The sequence below is a fragment of the Mesoplodon mirus genome, assembly GCF_964341445.2.
Source record: "Mesoplodon mirus genome assembly, chromosome: 4".
NCBI lineage: Eukaryota > Metazoa > Chordata > Mammalia > Artiodactyla > Ziphiidae > Mesoplodon > Mesoplodon mirus.
Window position 1 is genome coordinate 38237218 of NC_138979.1, and position 26400 is coordinate 38263617.

At 47.7% G+C, this 26400-nt stretch overlaps 2 protein-coding genes across 7 annotated transcripts; both read left to right on the forward strand.

Annotated features, from left to right (window-relative positions):
* Positions 1-1811: 1811 nt before the first annotated feature.
* Positions 1812-10590, forward strand: PEX11A (peroxisomal biogenesis factor 11 alpha). Of its 2 annotated transcripts, XM_082619628.1 has the most exons (3): positions 1812-1952; positions 4425-4540; positions 6549-10590. In XM_082619628.1, the coding sequence occupies exons 1-3, from the start codon at positions 1897-1899 to the stop codon at positions 7118-7120; spliced, it is 744 nt and encodes a 247-aa protein (XP_082475754.1). In that variant the 5' UTR covers positions 1812-1896; the 3' UTR covers positions 7121-10590. The 2 variants fall into 2 exon arrangements, with proteins under 2 accessions (XP_082475754.1, XP_082475755.1); XM_082619629.1 differs by lacking the exon at positions 4425-4540 and having other exon boundaries at positions 1880-1952.
* On the forward strand, positions 1871-25550 carry PLIN1 (perilipin 1). Of its 5 annotated transcripts, XM_082619623.1 has the most exons (11): positions 1871-1952; positions 11183-12040; positions 12434-12546; positions 13207-13265; positions 16223-16427; positions 18075-18157; positions 19366-19630; positions 19938-20110; positions 22136-22330; positions 22744-22989; positions 24005-25550. In XM_082619623.1, the coding sequence occupies exons 4-11, from the start codon at positions 13221-13223 to the stop codon at positions 24344-24346; spliced, it is 1554 nt and encodes a 517-aa protein (XP_082475749.1). In that variant the 5' UTR covers positions 1871-1952; positions 11183-12040; positions 12434-12546; positions 13207-13220; the 3' UTR covers positions 24347-25550. The 5 variants fall into 5 exon arrangements, with proteins under 5 accessions (XP_082475749.1, XP_082475753.1, XP_082475752.1 ...); XM_082619627.1 differs by lacking the exon at positions 22744-22989; XM_082619626.1 differs by lacking the exon at positions 22136-22330.
* The last annotated feature ends 850 nt before the right edge of the window (positions 25551-26400 follow it).

Below are 26400 nucleotides of genomic sequence, written 5' to 3' on the forward strand. Positions count from 1 at the left end.
TAGCAGCTTTATAATTGCCTCCAACTGGAAACAACACAAATGTATTTCAGTGGATAAAGAGATGACAAAGTACGGTACATCCATACAATGGAATACCACTCAGCAATAAAAATGTACAAACTACTGACATACACAACATAGATGAAACTCAAATGCATTATGCTAAGTGAAAGAAATCAGATAGAAAATGCTACATACTAAATGATTCAATTTATGATACAGTGGAAAAGGCAGAATTGTAGGTATAGAAAACAAACTATATAAATCTGTGATTAGGAGCACCCTGTGCTCATCTCTATCATCTAACGCATCACCGTGTTGTACTTTCCCATTCTTGTGTCCCTCATTAATCTATTGCCCTAGGCCTAGAGCTTAGCACTGTGGTTGGTACAGTGCTAGCACTGAGATTCTTATTGCTTGCAGTATTGCCCTGCTCTGGGACATGAATTAAGAGAATACTTCTGGCTCTCTTCCAGGCACTCCCCTCTGCAAAGGATGAGTAATTCGTGGGGTAAAGAGGCTATCCCCACCCAAAGCCTAGACTGCCCCTCTTCTGGAGTCTAGACCATGTTAAGGGTACCTATACCCCCTGGAATTTACTGCCCAAACGATGCCAGGTTCTGCATGAGCCTCTTTCCCAGCTTTCTCTGGAGGGCAGAGAAATGGGTGCTAACATGGGCACCCCTAGACCTGAAAGGTGGACAAGGCATGGCGCTTTGCAGGATAATGGGCAGAACTTGCATGTGGCTTGGAGTATCCACACTATGTATGCAAGGCCCCTCTCAGTGATGTAAGTGGGAGCCAGAAACGGGGTGGAAAGGGTTGGGAAAGGACTGGAGATCAGCTTTCCCCACAGTACCATATTCCAGCCGTGTTTCCAGGTATTCCAAGGAGTCCAAGAATCCTGAATGTGAAACTGGACTTCTTGATCATTATGACGGTACATTTGTCCAGGTAGGAGAAAAGAATGTAGCTTATTCAACAACTTGTTACCTTGACTTAAACATTTAAACATATGGTTTGTGGGTCTCTATTTGTACTTTTACCCAGGGCCTGCAAATGTTAGGGGCAGGCCTGACCACGGGAATAAGGATTACAAAAATAGATGACCTTACTTTGTGACTATAGGTTGTACATTTTATAAAATTACTGCTATGGAATGAGTAGGGCTTCATGTCTTCAGCCCTCAGAGAAGGAATGTTCAGTGGTGCAATTTCATTTTAATCTCTTTTTGCCCCCACTTTGTTCACGTTAACCCTTTTAGAATTTCCTTAAGTATCAATCTTCTTTCAGTGTTAATAATCCTAACAGAAAATTCTCTCACTTTACCCAGCTCTCCTGCTAAAATACACTCCATGAATTGGCTTATTTCTGCTCTAACCATTTCCTTCCCAAGATCTGGAGCTGGTGTCGCTAATGGAAACGGAGGCATAGAGCTGGGAAATGATTAGGCTTCTCAGTTCCCAAGCAAAAGTTCAGAGGAATCTCCATTCGGGATTCCGCTGGGGGTCCCTGGGTACCCGGGATCTGCGGGGAGGCGCGGGGCGTCCCGGGGAAGCCGACGCCGAGGAGACGGGCTCCCTCAGATCCCCCTCTAGGAGATCCTAGAGATAGAGGAGAGTCCTGGGACAAGTGAGAAGCCGCTGCACCCAAGGGCAAAAGCCGAGGTTTTGCTCACCTGGACCGGCAGCTTGACGTTGCCTTAGTAACCACAACTTCCGGCCCCAAGCCGGAAGCCCGAGAAGTTGCACTTCGGAAAGTGCGCCCGCCCCCGCGGGGGTGGGAAGACTCGGCTCCTCTGGGTGGCAGAGACCGGCAGTTCCGTGGGGACCCGTCAGCAGCCCCTGAGGACTCGCAAAAGAACCCAGTGCGACTCTTGTCCTTGGGCTGGGTGCCATGGACGCCTTCATCCGCTTCACCAACCAGACCCAGGGCCGGGACCGACTCTTCAGGTGAGTCCGGTGCCCGCGGCCTCTATCCCTTCCCCGTCCCTCAACCCGGTACAAGGTTTCCTGTTCTCCGGCATCCGGAGAAGGAGGTAGTAGCCCAGTGGACGAAAGCAGGAAGGACGCTGCCGGCTCCCGGAGGGAGTGTGGTCCTGGGGCCCCTCCTCACCCTAAATTCAGTGGGGCTGGGCCGAACTCAACGCGTCCGGTCCCGAGCCTCGTGCCCGAAAGTCCCGCAGCCACTTCGGGGGCGCTGGCAGTTAAACCAGCCGATGAACCCTCCTCTCCTAACCTGAGAAAGACTGGGTTTTCTCCGCCCAACATTCTAACGAGGAATTGTTTAAGAGAATCTCTGGGTTGACATTTATGACCAGCGAAGCCAACACTTGTATTTATCTTCCGTTCTTGTCCCGTATATCTCATTGAGATAGCGCATGTGAAATAGTTTTGTGAACTGTAAAATAGTGTGGAGAGCCTCAGAAAGAACTACTGCACCTCTAAGGTACACGAAAATATTAAAGAGATTGCGGCTTTAATACTAATTCATGATGTTTCTTTTAGGAATTTGGTTGAGTCTTGCTCAATAATAAGAAATTAGTCACAGTTGCAGTTTTATTTAACAGCTTTTCCTTCTTCTGGGTGTACAAGTGCTAATACACGCAGATCAGTAGTAACCCCAATAATTATGAGACTTTTGGAAACGGACTTAATGCCAGACATTGTTCTCAGTGTGTTACAACTATTAACCCATTTAACCCTCAACACAACCCTATTAGGTTAAATTCTCTAAATCATCCCCATTTCTGTGAAATGGGAAAACTGAAGCAGAAGGAGGTTAATAGGGACTAAGTGACTGAATTGAGAGATTTAAAACCACACAGTTGACTCGGGGCCCACTTATTTAACTACCAAGCCATACTGTCTTTCTAATTAATTTGATAGATTTTCAAAATGGTTGCATTATATACAAACTTCATTAAAATAGAAGCCTACAAATCCAATGTACTTAGAATGTACCCTGCAAATTTTATCAGTGAGGTTGGTTAATAAATAATTGTTTAGGGGAATTCCCTGGCGTTCCAGTGGTTAGGACTCCGCACTTCCACTGCAGAGGGCACGGGTTCGATCCCTGGTCAGGGAACTAGGATCCCATATGCTGTGTGGTGTGGCAAAATAAATAAATAAATAATTGTTTAAGATATACTTATTCAGCAAGATGTGAGATCTCTAGTATTCATTTCCTAATCCCCTTGGTGATCTATAGCTTCTTTGAACACACTGGCATTCAGAAAATAATGCCTTGTGTTTGGACACATTCCTATTATTAGACCAGATCTGAAAAAGGGGGATTCATTGACCTGACCAGCTTGAGCCCTCTATCCAAGAAGCATACTTAAAAGAGAAGGAGAGGGCTTCCCTGGTGGCGCAGTGGTTGAGAGTCCGCCTGCCGATGCAGGGGACACGGGTTCGTGCCCCGGTCTGGGAAGATCCCACATGCTGTGGAGTGGCTGGGCCCGTGAGCCATGGCTGCTGAGCCTGCGCATCCGGAGCCTGTGCTCCGCAACGGGAGAGGCCACAGCAGTGAGAGGCCTGTGTACCGCAAAAAAAAAAAAAAGAAAGAAAAAGAGAAGGAGAGATTTTTTCTTTTTACTTCATTCACAGTAACAAGTTCACCATTTTGGAAAATGTGCTATATTTTTATTGAGAATAATATTTATAGCATAAAGGGATTCAAATGCAGTTACAGGACAGTAGGAAACAGGCATCTACCTACTTTATTTACTAGACTCCCAAATGCATTTAGATGTTTATGTGATATAAAATTTTTTATTATGTTTCTGTTGGTAAGGCATTGCTATTTGTACTCATGACAATAATCACTTTATTGAATATTTAGTATTATTAAACAGGAGTCTGTATTTTATATAAAATACTAATTAGTTTTGAAAGACAAATCTGTACTTATTTAACTATTGGTGTGTATTTGGTCCTTTTATAAAAAGTTAAGCAATATGAAAATGGTGGACTTTTCATTTGGCTCTGGTTTGAGTGTGTGACCTGTCACATAAGTAGTTGGTAAAAAATTTCCTTTTAGAAATCTGAAAATCTTTTAGAAATTTACACTGGAAGAAATAAAGAATATGGATCTTTGCAGACTTAACATGAGGTAGATTTTTGTGCAGTTTACTGCTTTGACTATATCCATTTCTCTGTACCAGCAAGAGGCCTTCTGAGGAGCTGTTCACTGTATTATTGCAGAGTTTTCTTTCATTACCCTTGTGTTGCATTTCCATGACATGTTCTACCCTTTAGCCCTGTGGAGTGACTGCTGCAGAATTTTGCTCTTGTAAGAGCTGCTACATGAGAAATTGTCTTGGAAACTTTGCTTTTAGCAGGACATGTTTCTCCTTCCCCTACTTCATGAGTCAAATTTTATTTGGTTTGTAAATCGTTCTCCTCATTTTTTTTCCATTTCAGAGCCACTCAGTACACATGCATGTTGCTTAGATATTTGTTAGAGTCTAAAGCTGACAAAGAGGAGGTTGTTATGAAGCTCAAGAAACTGGAGTCCAGTGTGAGCACTGGCCGTAAATGTAAGTACCCTGTCCCTTGAGGGACAGTGGCTCCTGGTTTAGAATCCTCAGACCTTGTAATTCACAAAATATTTCCTAGGTCATGATTTTCTAGTCAATCAACTTTATTGATGAAGTTCACCAGTAAGGCTGCCCTTATGGAACAACAGGCCAAAAAGATTGAATGTTTCGCTGCACACCATTCACAAACACCCTCCTATGTTCACATTTGGTGCTACATCATATCTTTCTGCTTAATCATAATCAGTGGGACATGCAATGTGTTAGTTCACCTTTAGTTCCTAGAATCACAAAATGTTCTGGCAATCTTTGACATGAGCTTCTGGCTCCTGGGAACCCTCGAAGAATAGAATAGCTATATCCTCGACCCCCTGCCTTTTTCCCTTCTCTTAAGGGATTGCCAGGGGAAATGGATGGATACATTTTCTTAAGTCAATTATGAGATTGTTTCATGTTAATGCCAAAAAGTGGTCAGTGTTTTGTACTCATTTAATTCACTTTGAGTACCTGCTTCATATAGATACAGTCCTGAGCTTTATGGGAGAACTAAGATCACATGGTATAACGATCTAAGATTTAGTACCAAATATGTTGGTTAGGGTAGAGAAAAAGAAAGATGTTTGGAGGAGGTGGAACTTGAGGTGTGACAAGAGAGAGAAGGATTAGGAGAACATTTTTTTTTTTTTTTTTTTTGCAGTACGCAGGCCTCTCACTGTTGTGGCCTCTCCCATTGCGGAGCACAGGCTCCGGACGCGCAGGCTCAGCGGCCATGGCTCATGGGCCCAGCCGCTCCGCGGCATGTGGAATCTTCCCAGACTGGGATACAAACCCGTGTCCCCTGCGTCGGCAGGCAGACTCTCAACCACTGCGCCACCAGGGAAGCCTGGAGAACATTCTTGAAGGGTGGTTTCCTCTAGTGGAGGCTCAGGACTGTTCTGGGCAAACCATTGTGTTGAGGATCAATGAGAAAACTAGTTTGGTGGAGACAGGACTTAGATTTTCAAGCAGAGGGATGGGAAGGAGCTTTTCTGGATGGCTTGGAAAGCCAAGATTAGAAGTTCTCAGGCTCTTTGGAATGTTGGAGCTCAAAGGTCCTTTAAAGATCACTAGTCTCTGAAGTCTAGAAAGGACTTACCCAAGGTCACTAAGTTAGTGCAACAGCCAGAACTGGAACCCAGGATTATTCATTACATATTTTGGGTTATTTTTGATAAAATAATACAAAACATTTTTCTGAGATCATAAGTTTCCTGAGTGTTTGCTGAGTCTAAGATATAGTCACTTAGGAAAAGTAGTGCTTTTGTATCCTCCATAATGTTTAGGACTATGACTTACTCTGAGAAGGTGCTCAGTAAATATTGATTGATTGATGCATCCCTGATTAATGGAGCTACGTGCTCAGATAAAGGACATGCCCTTGCAATGGTTGATTTAATTGAACTAGGAGTCACATATGACAGTATTATTAGTTGTGTTATCCACTAAATCCTACCATCTCTACTTTGTCTTTTTGACAGTAGGGAGCCAAAGGGGCTTTGGACCAGAGAAATGGCAGTATGACAATGGTATTTTTTTTTAAAGCAATCTTTTAACTGGAAAGTAAGTACAGTGTAAGGTATCAGACTCTCCAAAAGAATGTTGCATCTGGAGTTCATATAATTTGCAGTACCTTCCTTCTAAACAAGTATAGCTGGTGATATTCATATGTAACAATCCACACTTATGATTGACCTTTGCCTAAAGTGTGTAGTAAATCATTGTTAATCTAGTCATTGAAACGGAGGCAATAAGTTTAAAGAGTCACTGTCTGTTTTACATTCCAGGATCATTTTAGGTGTCCTTAACATACTGTATAGTCCTCCTTTCCTGAGCAAAGACTGAGCCTCAGAGGACGGTCAGTTGTTAAAAAAACAGTGCTGACCTCTCACCCTGATACAGGGATTCTGCCTGTAAAATCCTATTGCATACTGATTAAATAACTGTTAACTCTTGTGGGTTCTTCTTGCAGGGTTCAGACTAGGCAATGTGGTACATGCTGTACAGATGATTCAGCAGAGCATTCATGCCACTGACCTAGTGCCCCGCATCTGCCTAATATTAGCCAGCCTGAACCGTGTGATTTATTTCATCTGTGACACCATGCTTTTTGTGAGGAGTGTAGGGCTCGCCTCTGGCATTAACAAAGAGAAATGGCGAATGTGGGCTGCACGCCATTACTACTATTCTCTTCTGCTGAGCCTGGTCAGGGATCTGTATGAAATCTCCCTGCAAATGGAACAGGTTGCACACAACAGAGCAAAGAAGGAGAAATCACCATCCCAGGATCCTCTTGTGTATAGCGTGGCTGATGAGGAAACAGAATGGCTCCAGTCCTTTCTTCTTCTCTTATTCCGATCTCTGAAGAAGCATCCTCCCTTGCTCCTGGACACAGTGAAGAACTTCTGTGATATCCTGAACCCTTTGGACCAGCTGGGGATCTATAAGTCCAATCCTGGCATCATAGGCCTTGGAGGTCTTGTGTCCTCTATAGCAGGCATCATCACTGTGGCGTATCCTCAGATGAAACTGAAGACCCGCTGAGGTGGTTTCAGGCTGAAGACTAGTACCTGCTTTGAAGACAACCTGTTAGTGAAATGGACATTTGCATTAGGCACAGCCATGTCATACTGTGCTTACGGACTTAGTCACATGAGCACTGAGTGACCTGTGATGTGAACAGAGGTGGGGCCAAGAACGGTGGAAGGAAGAACGTGAAGGTTTATGTGTTTTCTAGAGTGCTGGAGTGGCTTCTGAATTTCTGAGTATTTTTCCTTCATCTAACATTTATCGAGCATCTTTTATGTGCATATTAGGAACTTAGTGGTTGCTGAATGGATAAAAATTAAGAGAAAAATTGAAAAAGATCCAAACTAACAAGTGGACACTAATATAACTAACTTTTGGGCCATGTGCCTCACTACTTTTGCCCAACTACAGTAGGTCTGATACACACCCTCTGTCAGATTTAGTGGAGGCCCCTTATTCTCTGATCAGTTATCCTACTTCCTCCATAGCTGCCAGTGCCAGGATGGAGGAGAGCTGGGTTTATAGCCTCTTAACTTGGCTTTTACATCACTGCGCTCCTGTCTTTCCTCTGTCTAGTAGTAAAATCAGAAGTGCATCAGGCACCTTCATGGTATAAATTGTGTCTTTAGGTAGTGCAGTAAGGAAACAAAAAATCAGAAGCAGATAGAAAGGACTTGAGGTACAAATAATGTGGAAAGTTACAGTTGGTGCCTGCAGGTTTCCCTGTGACAGATGAGGAGACTTGAGGTTAAAACTGAGGACAGAAGCTCATTTCTCTGACTCCCAATCCAGTGCTCTTTCCATATTTCACTGCCTTCCTGATTGAGTGGAAGTGCAAGACTCTCCAGAATCCTGTGCGAAAAGCCTTTTTTAGAACCTTTGTTGGTCAGTGCTTTATATTCTATTCTACAGAAATTAAAACTATATCTAGATCCACCAGCAGGATTGTTTTATTTAAAACCATATAACATTTTGGGCACTTACACGTTAATTTTCATCAAAATTTGTGCAGTTAAGAAATTTCACGAATACGATGAAATTCTACTATATTCGACAATAAATCAGAGTTCATATTTGTAGGGTGGTTGGGCGAGGTGGAGAAGAGCAGTAAGGGGCAAGAGAAGAGGACAGTAGAACGATGAGTCGATGCCACTTGCTCGTGTTCCTACTTCTCATCTTGGATGTTGGGTTCTTATTTGTGATTACAGATCCTCTTAATTTGAGGCAAGTGAGGTAGAGAAATAGGGTACCATCAGGTAAGAGGTCAGTGTCAGTCCTGCCAGTAAAGCCATCTGACAGGACTGGATGGAAAGGAGAAAAGAAATGTGCACTAAGTAAATTTCCCATAAATGTGATTGAGATTCTTAAAAAGTAGACTCAGGTCCTTGGCTCTCTAAAGTGACCAATCAAGATACGGGATTTGAGAAAGAACATTTCGGGAATTTTAAGAGAAATAAAAGCTGCTAGATCAGGGCAAATAAAAAATTTAACTATTTTTACTTTGTCCAGATCTTCTACTGTAATAAATTATGTCTAATAAATTTATAGACAAAGTTTATTCATGTATCTGTGAATGTGTTCTGGGAATGGAGAAGAGTTAAAGATAAGGTGATCCAAAGATAATCAGAGTCTACATAGTTGGTAGAGTGAGTTCTGGTAAAATAAGCTCTTGGCTGGAAGATCCAAGCTCAGGAAAAGGTTGAAGGAAGATTTAAATGTAGAACGTCCAGGTTGAAAGAGCCCTCTAAGACAGTCTCATCCAGACTGCTAGCCAGGAGAGGGTCCTCTATATCATCCCTGTCAGGGGTGCTTTTGATTCTGCCTGGAGAAGTTGGCCTTGAATCTGTGATGGCATTTTACAGTGGTGTCCATCTTGGTAGTTTTGTCCTCTGCAAGTTAGGGTGGGTGGTGGAGAGCTTGGGAAATGCCACCTCTTCTAGAATTTGTGAAAACCTTAATGGTGCCCTGTTACCTCCTTCCCTGTGCATCTTTGTCCTTTATAACTAACCCTCCCCACCTCCAGGCCTCCACATTCATTCATGAGGGATTCTAAAAACCAAAGACATTTCGTCTTTTTTCTTCCAGTTTTACTGAGCTATAATTGACACAGTACTGTGTAAGTTCAAGTTGTACAGCATAATGATTTGACTTACATACATCATGAAATGATTACCACAGTAAGTTTAGTGAACATCGATTATCTCATAGATACAAAATTAAAGAAATAGAAAAAAATTTTTTTCCTTGTGATGAGAACGCTTAGGGTTTACTCTCTTAACAACTTTCATAAATAACATAAAGCAGTGTTAATTATATTTATCATGTTTTATATTACGTCCCTAGTACTTATTTGTCTTATAACTGGAAGTTTGTACTTTTTGACTGCCTTCATCTAATTTCCCCTCTCCCCACCCCCTGCCTCTGGTAACCACAAATTTGATCTCTTTTTCTATGAGTTTGTTTTTGAAGTAAAGGTGACCTACAGCACAATGTTAGTTCCTGGTGCACGACATAGTAATTCAATATTTCTGTACATTTCAAAATGATCACCATGATAAATCTAGGTACCAGCTGTCAACAAAGATATTATATATTTATTCTTTTCCCCATGCTGTACATTTCATACCTGTGACACAATTATTTTGTAACTGTAAGAAGTTTGTACCTCCTAATCTCCCTCACCTATTTCTCTCCTCCCTGCACATCCCCACCCCAAATGGTAGGTATTCTTACTAAGAGTATTTTTTGTTTTCTTTTTTTTTTAATTGAAATGTAGTTGATTTACAATACTGTGTTAGTTTCAGGTGTACAGCAAAGTGATTCAGTGATATATATGTATTTTTTAAGATTATTTTCCATTTTAGGTTATTACAAACCTAATATTTTTGTAGTTATTACAAAAGATATTGAATATAGTTCCCTGTGCTCTACAGTAAATCTTTGTTTATCTTTTTTTTGCCGTACACGGGCTTCTCACTGCCGTGGCCTCTCCTGTTGTGGAGCACAGGCTCTGGACGCACAGTCCCAGTGGCCGTGGCCCACGGGCCCAGCCGCTCCGTGGCATGTGGGATCCTCCCGGACCGGGGCACGAACCCGCATCCCCTGCATCGGCAGGCGGACTCTCAACCACTGCACCACCAGGGAAGCCCTGTTTATCTATTTTATGTATAGTAATTTGTATCTGTTAATCCCATGCTCCTAATTTATCCCTACCCCCCTTCCCCTTTGGTAATCATATGTTTGTTTTCTATGTTTGTGAGTCTGTTTCTGTTTTGTATATAGATTTGTTTGTATTATTTTTTAGATTCCACATGTAAGTGATATCATATAATATTTGTCCAGAGACATTTCTAACAGATGTATGGGCCAGCACATTGACAACTGAACATTGTTGCCTGAGAATTTGTTTATTCAACAACGAATGTTTGAGTGCCATTCTTAGATTTGTTTGGGATCCATTTGTGCACAAGATGACCAAGGTCCCCGTGCTCATGTGGTAGTTGGACAGGGTTGGGAGGGCCATGTAGGGATGGGGAAGAAAACAAGGTAACTGTGTCCTTCAAGCTGCTGCTGGAAAGTGGACCCTTCCTGAGGGACTCCCTTAGACCTTTTCACTACTTCTCACCTCTCACCCACATCCTGGACGCCCAGCTGAAGCGGCCAAAGAATGAGCTTTGTCAACAGAGTTTTCAGGCACAGAGCCCTGTATGCCCTCTGGTCCAAAGCCACGGCTTCAAAATCTTAACATTGCCCTTTGGCCCAGGGTACTCTCTCGACACAGCCTCATAGATAATTTGTCCTGAATCTTTAAGTGAGGTGACGGCTGAGGCCACTTTTTTTAGATATTTCTCTTCCTCTCCATTATTGTCTTATATTTTAAAAGCCTAGGTTGGATCAATAAGTATTAAACGTATCACATATTTATTACTCCTTTTGGAGACTCTGCTTGACTCTTTCCTCCCTCTCCTGCTTTATCAGTATCCTAGATACAGGATTGATACAAAGGATCTACCACAAATAGATCCTTTGGGGACTTCTCTTGTGGTGCAGTGGTTAAGAATCTGTCTGCCTATGCAGGGGACACAGGTTTGAGCCCTGGTCCGGGAAGATCCCACATGCAGTGGAGCAACTAAGCCCGTGCGCCACAACTCTGAGCCTGCGCTCTAGAGCCCCCGAGCCACAACTGCTGAGCCTGCGTGCCACAACTACTGAGCCTGTGCACCACAACTACTGAAGCCCGCCCACCTAGAGCCTGACCTCCGCAACGAGAGAAGCCACCGCAGTGAGAAGCACGCGCACTGCAACAAAGAGGAGCCCCCGCTCACCACAACTAGAGAAAGCCCATGCACAGCAGCGAAGACCCAATGCAGCCAAAAATAAAAACCAAAAAAACCCCAAATAGATCCTTTGTATCAGTCTCCCCACTCCCTGCCTCTTTCTTCTATTGCCCACAGTATACAACTTAGCAGAGGGTCAACACTAGATACGATTCTACAAAAATAAGGAAAAAAAGTTTTGTCCTATTACCCATTTTAATTAAAAAGCCCTTATTAAACAATCTGAAAACGATGGCTGAAAACCACAGCCTCCATCATCTTTGAAGCCAGGAATTAGCATCTGGGCTCCTGCCTGATTCATCGCTAAGGAAAGGATGAGAGGTGATAGGTGGTTGTCTGGATGCTGTTGATCAGTAACAGAACCTTGGTCAACATTGTCACTTTTCCAAACTTGACAAAATCCAGTTGGCTTTCCCACTGCATATTCTGGTGGCATCTTAGACCAGGTAGAGTTCAATAAACTTTCTTGAAATCCAGGATTTTGCAGAGATTGAAATTGCTCCCTCAAAGCCTAGATTGCCAAGGAGTAAACCACAGCTCTGTTTCTCTTCTTCACTGAGAGCAATTCATCTTCATAATCAAAGACTAATGCATTCAGGTAAACTGTGTTCCTGTGTGGGTTTAAATCTTACTGTTCAAAATTCATTCTTGATAGTAAAAAATAAGGATGAGGGAAATGGGTTGAAAACGGTTCCGTAGGACCCTCTAATGGAAAAGGAGCCAAAGATTATAAAACTTTAGAGCTTATGAGTTTAATGACACATATCCCAAATCTTCTTTCTGGAAAACAGTTTCTCGAGAGCTGGGGGCCAGAAATATGTTACAGAACAGCTATCTCATGGAATAATAACTCCTTTGAGTCTGGTTTCCTACAGCTGTGCAATCTACCTCCTAGTTGGCTAAGCCTCCTTACAGAAGTTAAGATGTGCCCAGGGGACACTGGGTCAAATAACCATGACCCAGCTTTCTCTTCCTCTCTGCCCTCCTCTAGCTGGGAGGTGTTAGTAGCTTTGCTCAAGACTCCCCAGAGCAACTGGAATTGTTTCCACGGGAGGAGACGCTCTGCAGCCCGGGCTCCGTGGGACCGAGGTGGCATCAGCTGGAGTGAGTATGGGGATCCTGGGACAACCTTACCTGGTTTGTTTCTGAGAATTAAAGAAGTTGAGGGTAAGGGTCTTCTGGGAATTTTACTGAGGATGAAGAGGCCTGCAGGGAAACCACCAAGGGAGAGATTATTCAGGGTGAATGACCAAGAGTGTAGAGTAGATATTCTGGGGCCACCAGTTTTCCAGAACAGAGCTGAAATTGCTGGTTTTAAGAATGACTACTTTCTCCTCTGGTTGAGCACAGAGGGAATGACTGGCAGATTTGCTTGTTTAAAAAGAGAGGAATTAATGCAGAAATTTTTCATTAAAAAAAAGACTAAATCTGAAACTTTGTTCATCTCTTTTGGACCCTCATCTAAGAGCTCCTAAACATCTACAACCTCTTATCTCTTAAAGCTACTTTCATTTTTTATTTCTTACCCTGAATCCTTATAAGAAACTGTGGTCTTGACAAGTAGGCTGCGGGACAACTCATCCCTATGGGACTCTAAGAACTAGCCACTTGTCTGTGACATTCATCCTCCAAATACCTTCTCTTCAGGGAACTTGAGTTCCCAGACAGCCTGGGCCCCCCTGATGGCCATGAGAGGTAGGGGACTGACCCTGTGGATCTCAGGCTGAGGACTTCCTCATGGACCTGGAACCCTCTGCTTTGCAGCTTGAAGAGCTCCGATGGCAGTTAACAAGGGTCCAACCTTGCTGGATGAAGACCGCCCTGTAAGTAACTTGGGCTTATATGAGACAGTGGACAACTCTGAGGGGAGGAAGGAGGTGGGAGGAGAAGTTCAGGGGGCTTAGAGCAAGATATGTCTAGATTATATTCATAACTCATTGACCACTAGGTCTTAGTTATTCTTGCCCTCACTACCTTTTGCAGAAGGCTGTTAGAGAATGTGAGGGGGGAAAAAGATGTCTATTGAAAACTAAGTACCTTGGAGAAAAAGCACAGAAAAATTGGCTGGGAGGGAAAGGAGAGGAAGGGAACTACTATATTCTAAAGCCTGAAACAGAAGCCCATGCTTTGTCCACCCAGGCGAAATGTATATTCAGGACGGAGTCTCTGCATTTTGTAACTCCAGAGGCTTCTTGTATGGTGTAGTCTATGTAAATGGCACCTCTTATTAGAGTTACACGGTGCACATTATGTATGTGGGAAGGGGTTAGAGGGGCAGTGTGTCCAGTTTGTGTGTCTGACCTGGTTTTCAGTGTGACTCAGAGTGGTTTGACACGTTTAGGTGTACTGATGCCTCCTGGCAAGGCCTCTCTAATTTAGGTACAGTTCAAATAGTGAAACTTAAAAATTGTGAACCCATATAATACCCATCTTGTCCCAAGTTAGGCTTTAACTAACCTCTGTACTAGGAATCGCCATGTTAAGGTTTTTATTGGATCATAGAACACAGAGAGGCATAAAATGGTCAAGTGCATAGTTAAGAGGTATCGATAGTTTATTGCCATCCCAGGACCTCTCTCCTTCTTTGGCTTTTCCTAAAACAACTCCTGAAGGTTCTGTCCAAAATGTTAAAGAAATGTTTTCTTGTTTACAGTCATAATCTTTTTCTAGTTCAAATTTCAAACTCACCTGCAAGACCAAAAGCTGAAATATTGTAGCTTGCTGTCTAGTGTACATCAGGTCTCCTTGATGGGTCTTCTAACTCAGCCGCCTACAAACAGAAGAAGCTAGGTCCTCACCTTTAGAGCAGAACTATGCAACAGTGCATATTCAAAGCTACAGAAAGAGCTCGAACATCTGAGTCAGACCTGGGATGTTTATGTGGAGAATTCTTAATATTCCTAAGAACAGACAGAAGAATATAATACCCTTCACTAGCCCCAGCAACCATAATCCATGGACAATTGTGCTTAATCCTCACCCCATTCATTCCCCAACCTTATGATTTTTTTTTTTTTTTTTGCGGTACATGGGCCTCTCACTGTTGTGGCCTCTCCCGTTGCGGAGCACAGGCTCTGGACACGCAGGCTCAGCAGCCATGGCTCACGGGCCTAGCCGCTCCGCGGCATGTGGGATCTTCCCGGACCAGGGCACGAACCCCTGTCCCCTGCATCGGCAGACGGACTCTCAACCACTGCGCCACCAGGGAAGCCCCTTTGTGTTATTTTGAAGCAAATCTCAGACATGCTGTTTCAGGCCTGAGTTGGCCTGGCAGTGCCACTTACTAGCTGTGTGATCTTGGGTAAGTCACTTCACATCTCTGAGTCTTTGTCTCATTGGCAAAGTGCTAGTGATAATGTTGACCTCAGAGTGTCGCTGTTAGAATTAAATGAGGTCATATCACGAAAGCACCCCAATCAGTGCCTGGAGCATAATGGCACTGAGTAAATGTTGTTTCCCTCTGCAGGATTAGAATCCACTTTTTTTTTTTTTTTTTTTACCTCAAAGATCAGTGTTTCTCCACTAAGATTCTTAGGTGACCTAAGGTTTAATTAAGTGCCTGCTGTTGAGGTTAGAATGCATTAATAAGAGCACAGCACCCCAATAACGAGAGGTGATGGTTTCACTATACCCCACGCACTCAGACCACACCTGGAACGCTGTCTTCAAGTCTGAGTGCTATATTTTTCAGAAAGGCGATGTCAAACTGTAGTGTGTACAGAGGAGGGAATCAGCAGATCAGGGTGCTGAGCCGCTTGGAAGCTAAGTAAGGAACTAGAGCTATTTAGAATGGAGAAGGGACTGCTAAAGGGAGAAATATTTGTCTTCAAGTGTGTGAAAGGGCAGCCCATGAATGATGAAACAGATTTCCTCAGTATTGTTACACAGGGCAGAGTGGAGCGGATTTCAGCTCAGCCACGCTGTCCAACAAGGGGCATAGGCCACTCTATGAGGGGTGAGCTCCATGCAAGGAGACGTCCAAATACAAGCCTCCCAGAGGGACCGTGGGAAGCACTCTTGCTACAGAGGCCCTTGGAGGCCTAAGATTCTGTGATTCTGTACGGTTGGGCAGATCTAAACTTAACACCTTAGGTGCAGCCCTGACTGTGATTCACCTATTCAGCTGACATTACTGTGCAGGCTTTAGGTTAGGCCCTGGAGATACAGAGACGACAGTCTCCTGGGAGAGAGCCAAGTACACACATGATCAAGACGAGCACCATGTATGATACGGAAACAACCCAGCGAGGGAAGTGGTGGCTTCTGATGTGAAGGAGGAGAGTCAGGAAGCTTCACACAAGAAGCGATGCTCAAGCCGTGTCTTGAAGGAGTGACATTTTGCCAGATGGAAGGGACTGTGGGAGGGAAGGGGAGCATCCTAGGCAGTGGGACAAGCACTGGAGGCAGGGAAGCAGTCTCCCAAAAAGACCAGAAAGACGTTCAGATGAAGCTACCAATCCAAGGTGGACTAAAACTCTAGGCAGGTGCGCCGACCCACTTGCTCCTACCATTAAGTTTAAGTGGGGTGGCTGCAGGTCGGGGGGTGGCCCCTGGAGGCCAGAGTTTGCCCAGTAGCTCTCCAGAGCCAGGATTGTGACCAGGAGAGCATGGCAGCCTGGCTCCTGTTTTCCCTGTGGGGCCTCCAGAGACCTCTCTAGTCTGGGTTCCTCCTAGGTCACTTGGACCCAGGCCAGCCCTAATGGGCTCCATGGCCGTGGGGCTGCCTCCCCAGGAGGTGGGAGGAAGAGGTGGAATGACTTCAGTACCTGCTTTCCTTCAGGAGCAGGAGAACGTGCTGCAGCGGGTCCTGCAGCTGCCGGTGGTGAGCAGCACCTGTGAGTGCTTCCAGAAGACCTACACCAGCACCAAGGAAGCCCACCCCCTGGTGACCTCTGTATGCAGTGCCTACGAGAAGGGCGTGCAGAGCGCCACCAGCTTGGCAGCCTGGAGCGTGGAGCCGGTGGTCCGAAGGCTGTCCACCCAGTGTGAGTCCTTGTGGCACTCGGAGGCTGTCTGCCTGTTCACTGATGCTCACTGCCTGCCTGCCAATCTTTTGTCCGTCTGTCAGTCTTTTTGATAGCTTGTTTGTCTGTCTGCCTTTTTGTTTGTCTGACGGCCTTCCTGACTATCTACATCCCATTACATAGTCTTTTCATCTACAGATATAGATGATATAAATATAGATATAGGTCTCTTCTCATCTATAGATGCCTCATCTGTAGCCCAGCTGGCATTTTCCTAGGATGACAATGATGGGCCACATAATTGGCAGGAGAAGGGGTGGGCAGAAGAGCTATGAGGGCGGTGGTGGGAGTGGGGGCCCGTGGCAGACCAGACACCCACTTTGGCTCCAAATCCAGCAGCAGCAGCAGGAACTAGCAGAGTCTGGCACAGAGGCAGTGGCAGTGGGCACTAGGGCTAGCCTGGCAGGGATGGGGGGAGAGGAGGGAGAGGGGAAGCCCTCTGGGTCCAGCAGGTGATGGTACTGGCCCCATGACAGGCCGGGGCAGCAGAGAGCTACCAGTCAGGGCCCTGAAGGTGAGGACAACTTACCAGACCTGCCCCTGTTCAAATTGTTCTGCCCCGTCGGAAAATATGGTCTCCACGGCACGGCTCTTGACAGGGCTGAGGGAAATTCCAGAAGTCTAGGACCTGCCACAGTCCTGATTACAGAGTTATGGGTATCTGAGGATTTGTCACAGCAAATGGGAGAGGACAGATATAAAGACGACCTGGGCCTGGGTCCACCTCCCTGCCTGCAAACTCCTTAAGTAATTTCCCTGGGTCTCATTTTGCCCAATCAGAAGTCAGCCAAGTCATCTGGGCTCTCTGCTGCTTGAGAATTTTGTGAAGAAACCTGGGATATCTGGAGAAAGAAAATATGAAAGAGAAGATATAGATATCCCTTAAAACTGTGATCTCCATGGTCATGTTTGCAGAGCTGATGTCCTCGGCAGCCCCTGGGCAGTATCTCCCGGGAACATTTGCATCCTCTGGCACTTGCCCCTTTCTCTTCCCTGTGACCCTCTCCCAGTGTTGACCATCTCACTCCTAGAGGTTAAAAGGAAGGGCCATGGACCATCTGGAACTCTAGAACAGCCTTTCACCTCTAGAATTAAGCAGTGCCAGGCCTGCTCCCACCCTAGGGCCCGGCTGCCCCTCCAGCATGACACCTCTGCTCTCCCCCGTCGTGTTCACCCAGCGCTCACCCAAACAGGGGTTGTAGGAGGAGGAGAGACCAGGATCTGTTGGTGATTCACAAAGGTTCTGTCACTTCCTCCTCATGACAGCCCTGCAAGGTTTGTCCACATTAATCCACATTTTACAGGTGAGGAACTTGAGGCTCAGCCAGGTTGTGACCTGCCTGAAGCTACACTGCAGATGCAGGTGCTGGGCTTTGAGTGCAGATCTGCATGACTCCAGAGCTCCTGCTCAGAGGGAAAACATCCTGCTCTCAGGAGTCACAGTGGATGGTGGCTAAAGGTGGCAGAGGGCCTCAGATTCCCAGATGCTTTGGGGGTAGCAGGCCTGGGGGTTTTGAGGGCTCCAAGGTGCCTTCCTTGGCACAGAGGCCCCAGCTGGGCTCTCACAGTGGGGGCAGGGCTCACCTGACCATGGCCTTTTGCTTCCAGTCATAGCTGCCAACGAGCTGGCCTGCCGAGGCCTGGACCACCTGGAGGAAAAGATCCCGGCCCTCCAGTATCCTCCTGAAAAGGTGAGCCCCTCCCCTCTTCTCTAAGGCTCCCCACATTCTGTTGTCACTGCCTCCCAGTTGAGAGGGCACGAGCCCATGATGCATAAATGTGAGTCTTTTGTTTCTGTGGCAAATGCCTTCCAAGGCTGGTGGCAGCTGCCTGTCCCTAAGACCACACGATGAGCTTCTTCCTCTCCCTGTGGGGCCAGATGAAGGCAGGCTTCTGAAACCAGCAGGCACAGCCCAGAGGCAAACTCAAACAGGAGCTTGGGGTAGGGCCCACTGCTTCTGATTCCCTGCTCTTTGGCCTACATTGGACCATTTGGTGACTACAGCCACCTAAGATCATGGGTCACACTCGTCAGATCCCAGGATTGCAGTCCCATGTCCTCAAGATCCAACACTTTATGGACCATGAGACTGAAAGTGTCACTTCACCTGGATAGCTATTCATTGGGCATTTGCCATGGTAAGGGCCATGTCTGGTGCTTTGGGGGAATAAGTTGCACTCTCAGACGCCATCCATCTCACTGACAAACTACCACCCATCTCACAAACATTTACTGAGCCCTACCCTATGACAGGGGTCATGACATATGATTTATAGAGCCCTCTCATTTAATCCTCTTGTCAACCCTCTGGTATAGGGGTGGGTATCCCCATTTTACAGATGGGAAAACTAGTGACTTCCCCCTGACCACACAGCCTTAAGTGGAGGCCACATGAGAGCAGGTCTATTTGGCTCTGAGGCCTATGCTCTTCACTTATTTTTCCAGATAAACGGCAACGTCTTTGTCACAGAGGAGTTCCTAAGGCAAAGGAGAGAAAGACATTATTTCAATGCAGAACCTGTAGGAAGATCAACCACATCTATAAGTCCACATAAGTGCAGATAGGAATGTGAGCAATGTTCTGAGGGCAAGACAGAGCAGACAGCAGAGGAATTTGGAAGAGGAGATGCCTTGTGTGCATGAGGTGTTATCAAGGAGGTGGACTTTGGGGGGCATTCTTGAAGGATGGTTAGGATATTGACAGGTAGGTACAGGGTGCAAAGAAGCCAGGAGATCTAGTGGTTGGCACAGGAAGGACTGGAGCCCTTTTCCTTTTAAGTTCAGCTTAATCAAGCTGCCCAGATATTGGTGCCAGTCCCCTTTAAATGAGGCTTTCCTGAAGCTGGGCTCAGGGTCTGCCAGATCCACATGCCTGACTCCCCTCCCCACTTCCTCCAGATTGCTTCTGAGCTGAAGGACACCATCTCTACCCGCCTTCGCAGTGCCAGGAACAGCATCAGTGTGCCCATCGCCAGCACTTCAGACAAAGTCCTAGGGACCGCTCTGGCTGGCTGTGAGCTCGCCTGGGGGATGGTCAAAGACACTGCCGAATTTGCTGCCAACACCCGAGCTGGCCAGCTAGCCTCTGGAGGGGCTGACTTGGCCTTGGGTGGTGTTGAGAAGGTGGTAGAGTTCCTCCTCCCTCCAGCCAAGGAAGAGTCAGGTATCTGCCATTAGGGGGCCTGGGGAGTGAGTTGGCCACCCATGCTGCTTGGGAATTAGGAAGAGGCAGCCAGGGCTCATGTAGCCCCTGCTCTGGAACAGGGATGGCCCAGCAAGATTTTCAGATGGATCCGTCCTCACCTAGCCCTCTCTCCCCATTTTTAAGTGGAGAAAGTGAGTCGCCCAAATCACCAGCGAGCTTGTGGTGGAGCTAGGATGACCACTTTCCAACCCTAGACACAACCCAGCTTTGCCCAGCGCCTTTCTGATCAGCTTTCCTTTCCTTCCCCTCACAAACTCCTACCTAGCCCCTGCTCCAGGACACCAGCATGCCCAGAAACCTCCCCAGGCCAAGCCGGACCTCGTGAGCAGGGTTGGGGCCCTGGCCAACACTCTCTCTCAACACACCTTCCAGACCACAGCCCGGGCGCTGAAACAGGGCCAGGCCCTGGCCATGTGGATCCCAGGAGTGGCGCCCCTGGTGAGTGTCTGCCCTGAGCTCTGATTGACCCACGGCCTGGGAACCCTGTCTGTGGGCTGCCTGGTCCCTCCCATCCCCTACCCAATTCTGCCTCCTGTCCTAGGAACTTCCTCTTTTCCAGCCTGGGCGGGGACTTTAGGTCTAAGGACAAGAGGCCTTAGGTGGGGTGGTGGGCTAGTCCTCTAGGATGCAAGGGGAGAGGGCAGGCCTGCTTGTTAGGGTGGTCCTGCCCCCCACCCTCTTCTGTCTCTCCCATTCTCCCTCTGAGTCCCCCCCACCCCCCCAAGCCTTCCTCCTCCCAAGTGGGCCCTCCCACTTGTGAGGAAGCAGAGACCCCCCCCCATCTGCCCTCTAGGCGCTAGGGAGTGTCATCTGTAAATAAGCAAGGCACAAAACCCATTCTGTTGGGAAGAGAGCCCCAGCTGGGCTGTGTCTCTGACTGCCCCCAGGGTTCTGGTTTCCCTTCTAGAGGTTTCTAATTTGCATCCCACTGCACCCAAGGTAAAGCTGCCTTTTCTAGGCCCAGATAGGGCTTACTCCCCACCACACCCCACCTCCACCTCTCTGTGTATTTTAGCAGAGATAGCCTGGATTATTTTCATAGGAACTTTAATAAGAAACTAAGCAGCCCCACCCCCCCCCACCCCGCAAAAAAAAAAAGGAAATAAAAGCATTAACGCATAAATGTCAGCAAACAAGATAACCACTTTTCAGCCATCAAGAGGGTGGTACTTTTAAAAGCATCCTCAGGCCTGGCTCATTCATTCAAGCAAATGTTTGCTGAGAACCTACTATGTGCCAGGTTCTGTAGCTCCAGTAGGGATACAGGAGTAGTAGTTCTCCTCTGTCACCTGCACTGGGGGGCCACTTCCCCATGCGGGCTAGACTAACTACTGCGCCCTGGCCTAGCCCCTAGTGGGTGGGGGCCACTGTACGGCACAGCCTCAGACACCACCGTTCATATAGAAAATAATAGTGTCCCAGGGACTTCCCTGGTGGTCCAGTGGTTAGGACCTTGCCTTCTAATGCACTGGGTGTGGGTTCGATCCCTGGTCAGGGAGCTAAGATCCCACATGCCTTGCAGCCAAAAGACCAAACATAAAACAGAAGCAATATTGTAACAAATTCAATAAAGACTTTAAAAATGGTCCACATCAAAAAAAAAATCTTAAAAAGAAAATAATGGTGTCCCCTAAGGATGTATAACAAGGAGACCCTGTTTGTGCGGTTCCCTAGGGGTTTGAAATGAGCCAAGCTGTGCCCCAGGGGACACCAGCCCACCTATCCAGGTCAGCTTCCTCCCATGGGATCCTCTGGCCCACTTGATTTTTTTCACTCTTTAAAAGATCTGCAAGGAGTATGTACTAAAGCTAAACATACATATCCCCTATGACTCAGCAATTCCACCCGACAGAAATAAGAGCTTATGTCCCCCAAAGACACACCGGAAATGTTCCTATCAGCTTTATCCTTAGCCAAGAACTAGAAATAACACAAATGTCCATCAACAGTAGAATGGGTATATTGTGGTATATTTATTCAGTGGAATATGACACAAATGAAAAAGGAGGAACTACTCTGACCCTCAGTAATGTGGATGAATCTCACAACACAACGTTGAACTAAAACTATTCATGAAAGAAAACACGTTGTGTGAGTCCATTTACAAATGAGAAAAATCAATGCATGGTGATAGAGGCCAGAATGTGGTCACCCTTAGGTGATACTGACTGGGTGAGGGGCACAGGGAGTCTTCTGGGGTGTCGAAAATGGTCTATATCTTGATCTGTAATGGTCACACAGGTGTGTGTTTCTAAAAATTCCCAGAGCTGTATACTAAAGCTTGTGCACCTTAGTGGGTGTAAGTTACCACTCCATAAAAAGTTTGAAGAACAGTCTGCTGGGGCCAGGCCCAGCTTGCCTCCCCCAACCCTGACCCTGGGGGCGAGGGGCTTTGCCTGCTGGGGCTGCCCAGCCTCTAGCAGGGGCTGTGAAACCAGCAGCCTGCCACCTTCCCGCCCTCAGAGCAGCCTGGCCCAGTGGGGCGCATCAGCAGCCAGACAAGTGGTGTCCCGGCGGTCGAGCGAGGTGTGGGTGCCCTGGCTGCACAACCTCACTGCCACCCGGGAGGAGGACCACAATGACCAGATGGACACAGAGGGGGAGGAGACAGAGGTGGAGCAGGAGGAATCAGAGACGGAGGAGAACAAGCTCAGTGAGGTAAGGGAGAGAGCAGAAGCCGAGTGGGATGCAGGAACCTGGAGGTCCCACAGCCCACCGAGGGGATGAGAAGCAGAGGCCCCGGGTGAAACAAGGGTCTTTGCCCCCAGGCCCAGGAGTGCAGTACATGGGTGCAGTGGTCTTCACCTCACTCCCAAACGCCCAGCTAACAAAGTTCTCTCAGAGGATCCTCACAACAACCCCATAAAATAGGCAGGACAGAGATTGTCATCCCCATTTTGCAGATGAAGAAACTGAGGTTCAGAGAGCAGAAGTGACCTGCCCAAGAGCCAGGCTAATAGTTTTTTCAGTTTGGTATCCACGTTCTTTCCCCTCTAGCTCTGGGGATGGTGAGGAGAGGGGAAGGGTCAGGGGAGTTGCTGAGGAGGCACTGACCTTGCTCTGGCCCCCAGGGAGCAGCCCTGCCTGGCCCACAAGGCCTCCTGGGTGGTGTGGCGCACACTCTGCAGAAGGCCCTCCAGAGCACCATCTTGATCATGATGTGGGCGCCTGCGGCTGTGCTGGGCATGGCAGAGAGGTTGCTGCATCTCATGCCAGCCGGTGCTGTCTCCTCCACCAAGGGCAGGGCCATGTCCCTGTCTGATGCCCTGAAGGGCGTTACTGACAACTTCGTGGACACGGTGGTGCACTATGTGCCGGTGAGTCCCCCTACCCTTCCGGATAAACTTCCCCCTCCTCCCCACCCCCGAAAGGACAGACAAAGCAGATTTGACTGAAGGGGCTGCAGCTGCCCCCACTTCCCGTCTCTGATCCTCAGTGCCCCAGGAACATTTTGACATACTATGGCCTTGACTGGGGGCCTTCGCAGCCCCAAAAGTACAGAGACCTGTGGCCTCGGCCTGAGACCTTTCCCCACATCTGTCCTTCCCACCTGCTGCTGGGGAGGTCATCCACCATTAATCTGGGGGTCCCAGTGGCCAAGTCCTCACCCCTCAGCTCCCAACTGAAGGACCTGGCAGGTTTGCATGCTGCTCCCTGGGAAAGGGTTGCAGGGAGGCTTCCAGGGCACCCTGCGGGGTCAGCTATGTTCCAGGGGACAGCAGCTGCCCCCATGCCAATTCCAACACCCGTCACCAACAGGAAAACCCCAAGGAGTGCCAGTACTATCACTTTGGGGGTCCCTGGGTCCCTTTCCAGAGCAAGTTACAGGTCGAGCAGTCAGTAGGAGGGCTGGTCAGGGCAGGAGGCCCCTTAGAGCTGAGGATTGAGGGAGTCTGTGAGGGTAGTGGGGGAATGGGTTACTCAGCCACTCACTCTCACCAAGAGGCATGGCAGGGGTCTTGGCAGCCAGCTTGTTCACCTTGGGCCCAAAACAGAGCCAGGCGTGGGTACCCTGACCCAGGCAGGGGCAAGGTGTGGGTCCAAGGAAGGGTCAGGAAAGCCACTGACCTCCCACTGAGGAACCTCGGAGGGAGACCTGAGGGGTCCAGAAACTTTAGAGGGTGGCTGTCTGCCTTGCCCTGGGGGTCTGGACTGTGCACACTGTCAGGGAGGGCAGGACCTAAGCGGTCTCCCCCGCACCCTCCATCCCTGTCCCACACCCCGGATGGCCGCTCCCGGAGGCGTGACCGTGAGGGCCACAGAGGAGGCGGTGGTGGGAGGCACAGGGACTAGGGCCAAGGCGGGGGCCTAACGTGGTTTGCCGGCCCCCAGCTCCCCAGGCTGTCGCTGATGGAGCCCGAGAGCGAATTCCGGGAGATCGACAACCCGCCTGCCGAGGCCGAGAGCCCGGAGGCGGAGCGCAGGGGGTCCGGGGCACCGCCCGCCAGCTCGGAGCCCGCGTCACGCCCTGCGCAGTCCCGCGGCAGCCTGCGCAGCGCTCGGGGCCCGGGCGCGGAGGACCGGGTGGACACGGCCGCCGCGCCGCGCACCGCCTTGCCGGCCATGCCCCGCGAGAAGCCCGCGCGCAGGGTCAGCGACAGCTTCTTCCGGCCCAGCGTCATGGAGCCCATCCTGGGCCGCACGCAGTACAGCCAGCTGCGCAAGAAAAGCTGAGCCCGCTGCCCCCATCGCCTTCCCGGCCCGGCCCAGGGCTGGGGCCGTTGTCTCCTGCAAACAAACAGAACCTACATGTCCAAATGAGCGTTGACTTCTTCCAAGTAGTCCCCTTGGGTCCCGAGCCTCGTTCCAAGGATGCTGCCAAGGCACACATCATCTTCTGAGCATCCTTTTTAGGCTTAGCTGTCAGAGCCCATTTTTGAGAAGCATCAGACTAGCAGTCTGCTTTAATTCTATGCCTTGTTATTTTTACCAAAAGATTAATTGCCTAACTTGATCTCTCACTTCTTTCACCAAATTTGTGGCCAAGTGACATTTAACTGTTTCCAGTATTTACATCCATCCTCTGTAGACAAATATTTGTCACCAGTGAATGTGTCACCACCCTAAAGGTTCAAGCAGTAGATCCTGGCACATTTTTAAGTCCTGAATGCAGAGATTCCTCTGAGTATACAGGCTCTCAGAAGACCACTTTGAGGGGAACAGCAATCAGGTGCAAAAGCTCTTGAGTGTTTATATACATATGAGCATCACTTTCTGAGTACCCCACACTCTTCACAGGCTGAGTCCTGGCCTGTGCTCTGTAGCGCCACCTTCCTGTTCACAGCTACATTTCCATTTGCACCCTTACTGCTTTCCACCTGCATGTTCACCCTTCCGTCCACCTCTCAAATGCTGGCGCCCCCAGTGCTGGGAGACAGTGGTGATCACTTGTTATACAGTATAGACCATATATTTGGACTCTATAGCCACAGTTCATTCCAAGCCCTATTTTTGAAAATGTTAATATTTCGTACATTTGGAAATGCATACATATAAGTTAAAAATTCAAACACTGCCAAAGGATGTGTGCCTTCCTCCCTGAGTTCCCTGGTTTCTCTTCCCCAAAGCAATCATGGTGCCAGTCTCTTCTGTATCTTTCCGATTACGGACTGTGCATGCGCAGCCACATGTGTATATACTCCCCACTGTTTACACAAGCTGTGGGAGGTTATACTCAGTGCTTTTTTCACTCAGCAAGACATCTTAGAAATCTTTTTTGTATGAGTATCATAAATCCTCCTTGCTCATTTTAACAGCCACACAGTAAGTGCTTCATAATATAGATGTGCTATGTTTTAAACTAGTGCCTTAATCATGGACTTTTAGGTTGTTTCCAATTGTTTGCTCCTTCGAACAGTGCTACAATAAATGTCTTCATACAAATGTTTCATGTAGATGTGTGCATATATCTATAGGGTAAATTTATAACTTGGAACCATGACATGTCGGGTGAAAGGGTACGTTCATTTTAAATATTGATAGATAATGCCAAGTAGCCTTCCAAACCAAACTCAGTTTTTCTTGTCATCTGAAGCTGCACAGATAATTCTGACACTTCTGTCAGTCCTTTTAGACATCTATATATACACACTCACCCCCTATAGGTCCCCCTCAGATCCATGAGCACCCTCTTGGCTGCCACTCTATGGCACACCTATGGCATACCAGAGTCCAGCTCCCTGTAACTGACTCTGGGCCCTGGCAGATCTTTGGTGTAATGAGTCCTTGGCCTTTATCCGTGGTTTTGGAATCTGAGGATGCCCAGAATGAGGAGAGGGGAGTGTTGATGGACATACACATATGGACATGGTCATGACCTTGAACTAGCTTTGGGCCCCCCACCCAACCCTCACAATCCACACCACACTCAGCATTTTCCTGGGGAGGGGGTATGGATCTGGCAAGAGGGGCCCTCAGAAGGTGATATGACATGGCTAAGAAGACAGTACCAGCCGAGCCCCAGCAGGGTTCCTGTGAGCAGCTGCTGGAGAACTGGCCTCAGGCCTGGTTGTGTAGAGAGAAACACACAGCTATCCTGGGCCTCACCTGCCCGTGCTGCTTTCTTCCTGGAGCTCCAGAAACCACACTCCTGACTGTCTACTCCTCCATAGTCCTGTGGCTCCTCCAACCAGGAGCAACCCAAGAGAACTGTAGAAGTCAACACACCCATTGGCCAGACACAGACCCCTCACCCTGTCCTGGACCTCAGCCAGGGTGCTGGGAACCAG

Coding starts and splice junctions, on each gene's coding strand:
- PEX11A (XM_082619628.1), top strand. CDS start 1,897: ATGGACGCCTTCATCCGCTTCACCAACCAGACCCAGGGCCGGGACCGA. Junction 1,953..4,424: donor GGCCGGGACCGACTCTTCAG/GTGAGTCCGGTG, acceptor TTTCCATTTCAG/AGCCACTCAGTACACATGCA. Junction 4,541..6,548: donor TGTGAGCACTGGCCGTAAAT/GTAAGTACCCTG, acceptor TTCTTCTTGCAG/GGTTCAGACTAGGCAATGTG.
- PLIN1 (XM_082619623.1), top strand. CDS start 13,221: ATGGCAGTTAACAAGGGTCCAACCTTGCTGGATGAAGACCGCCCT. Junction 20,111..22,135: donor TCCCAGGAGTGGCGCCCCTG/GTGAGTGTCTGC, acceptor TCCCGCCCTCAG/AGCAGCCTGGCCCAGTGGGG. Junction 22,990..24,004: donor CGGTGGTGCACTATGTGCCG/GTGAGTCCCCCT, acceptor GCCGGCCCCCAG/CTCCCCAGGCTGTCGCTGAT.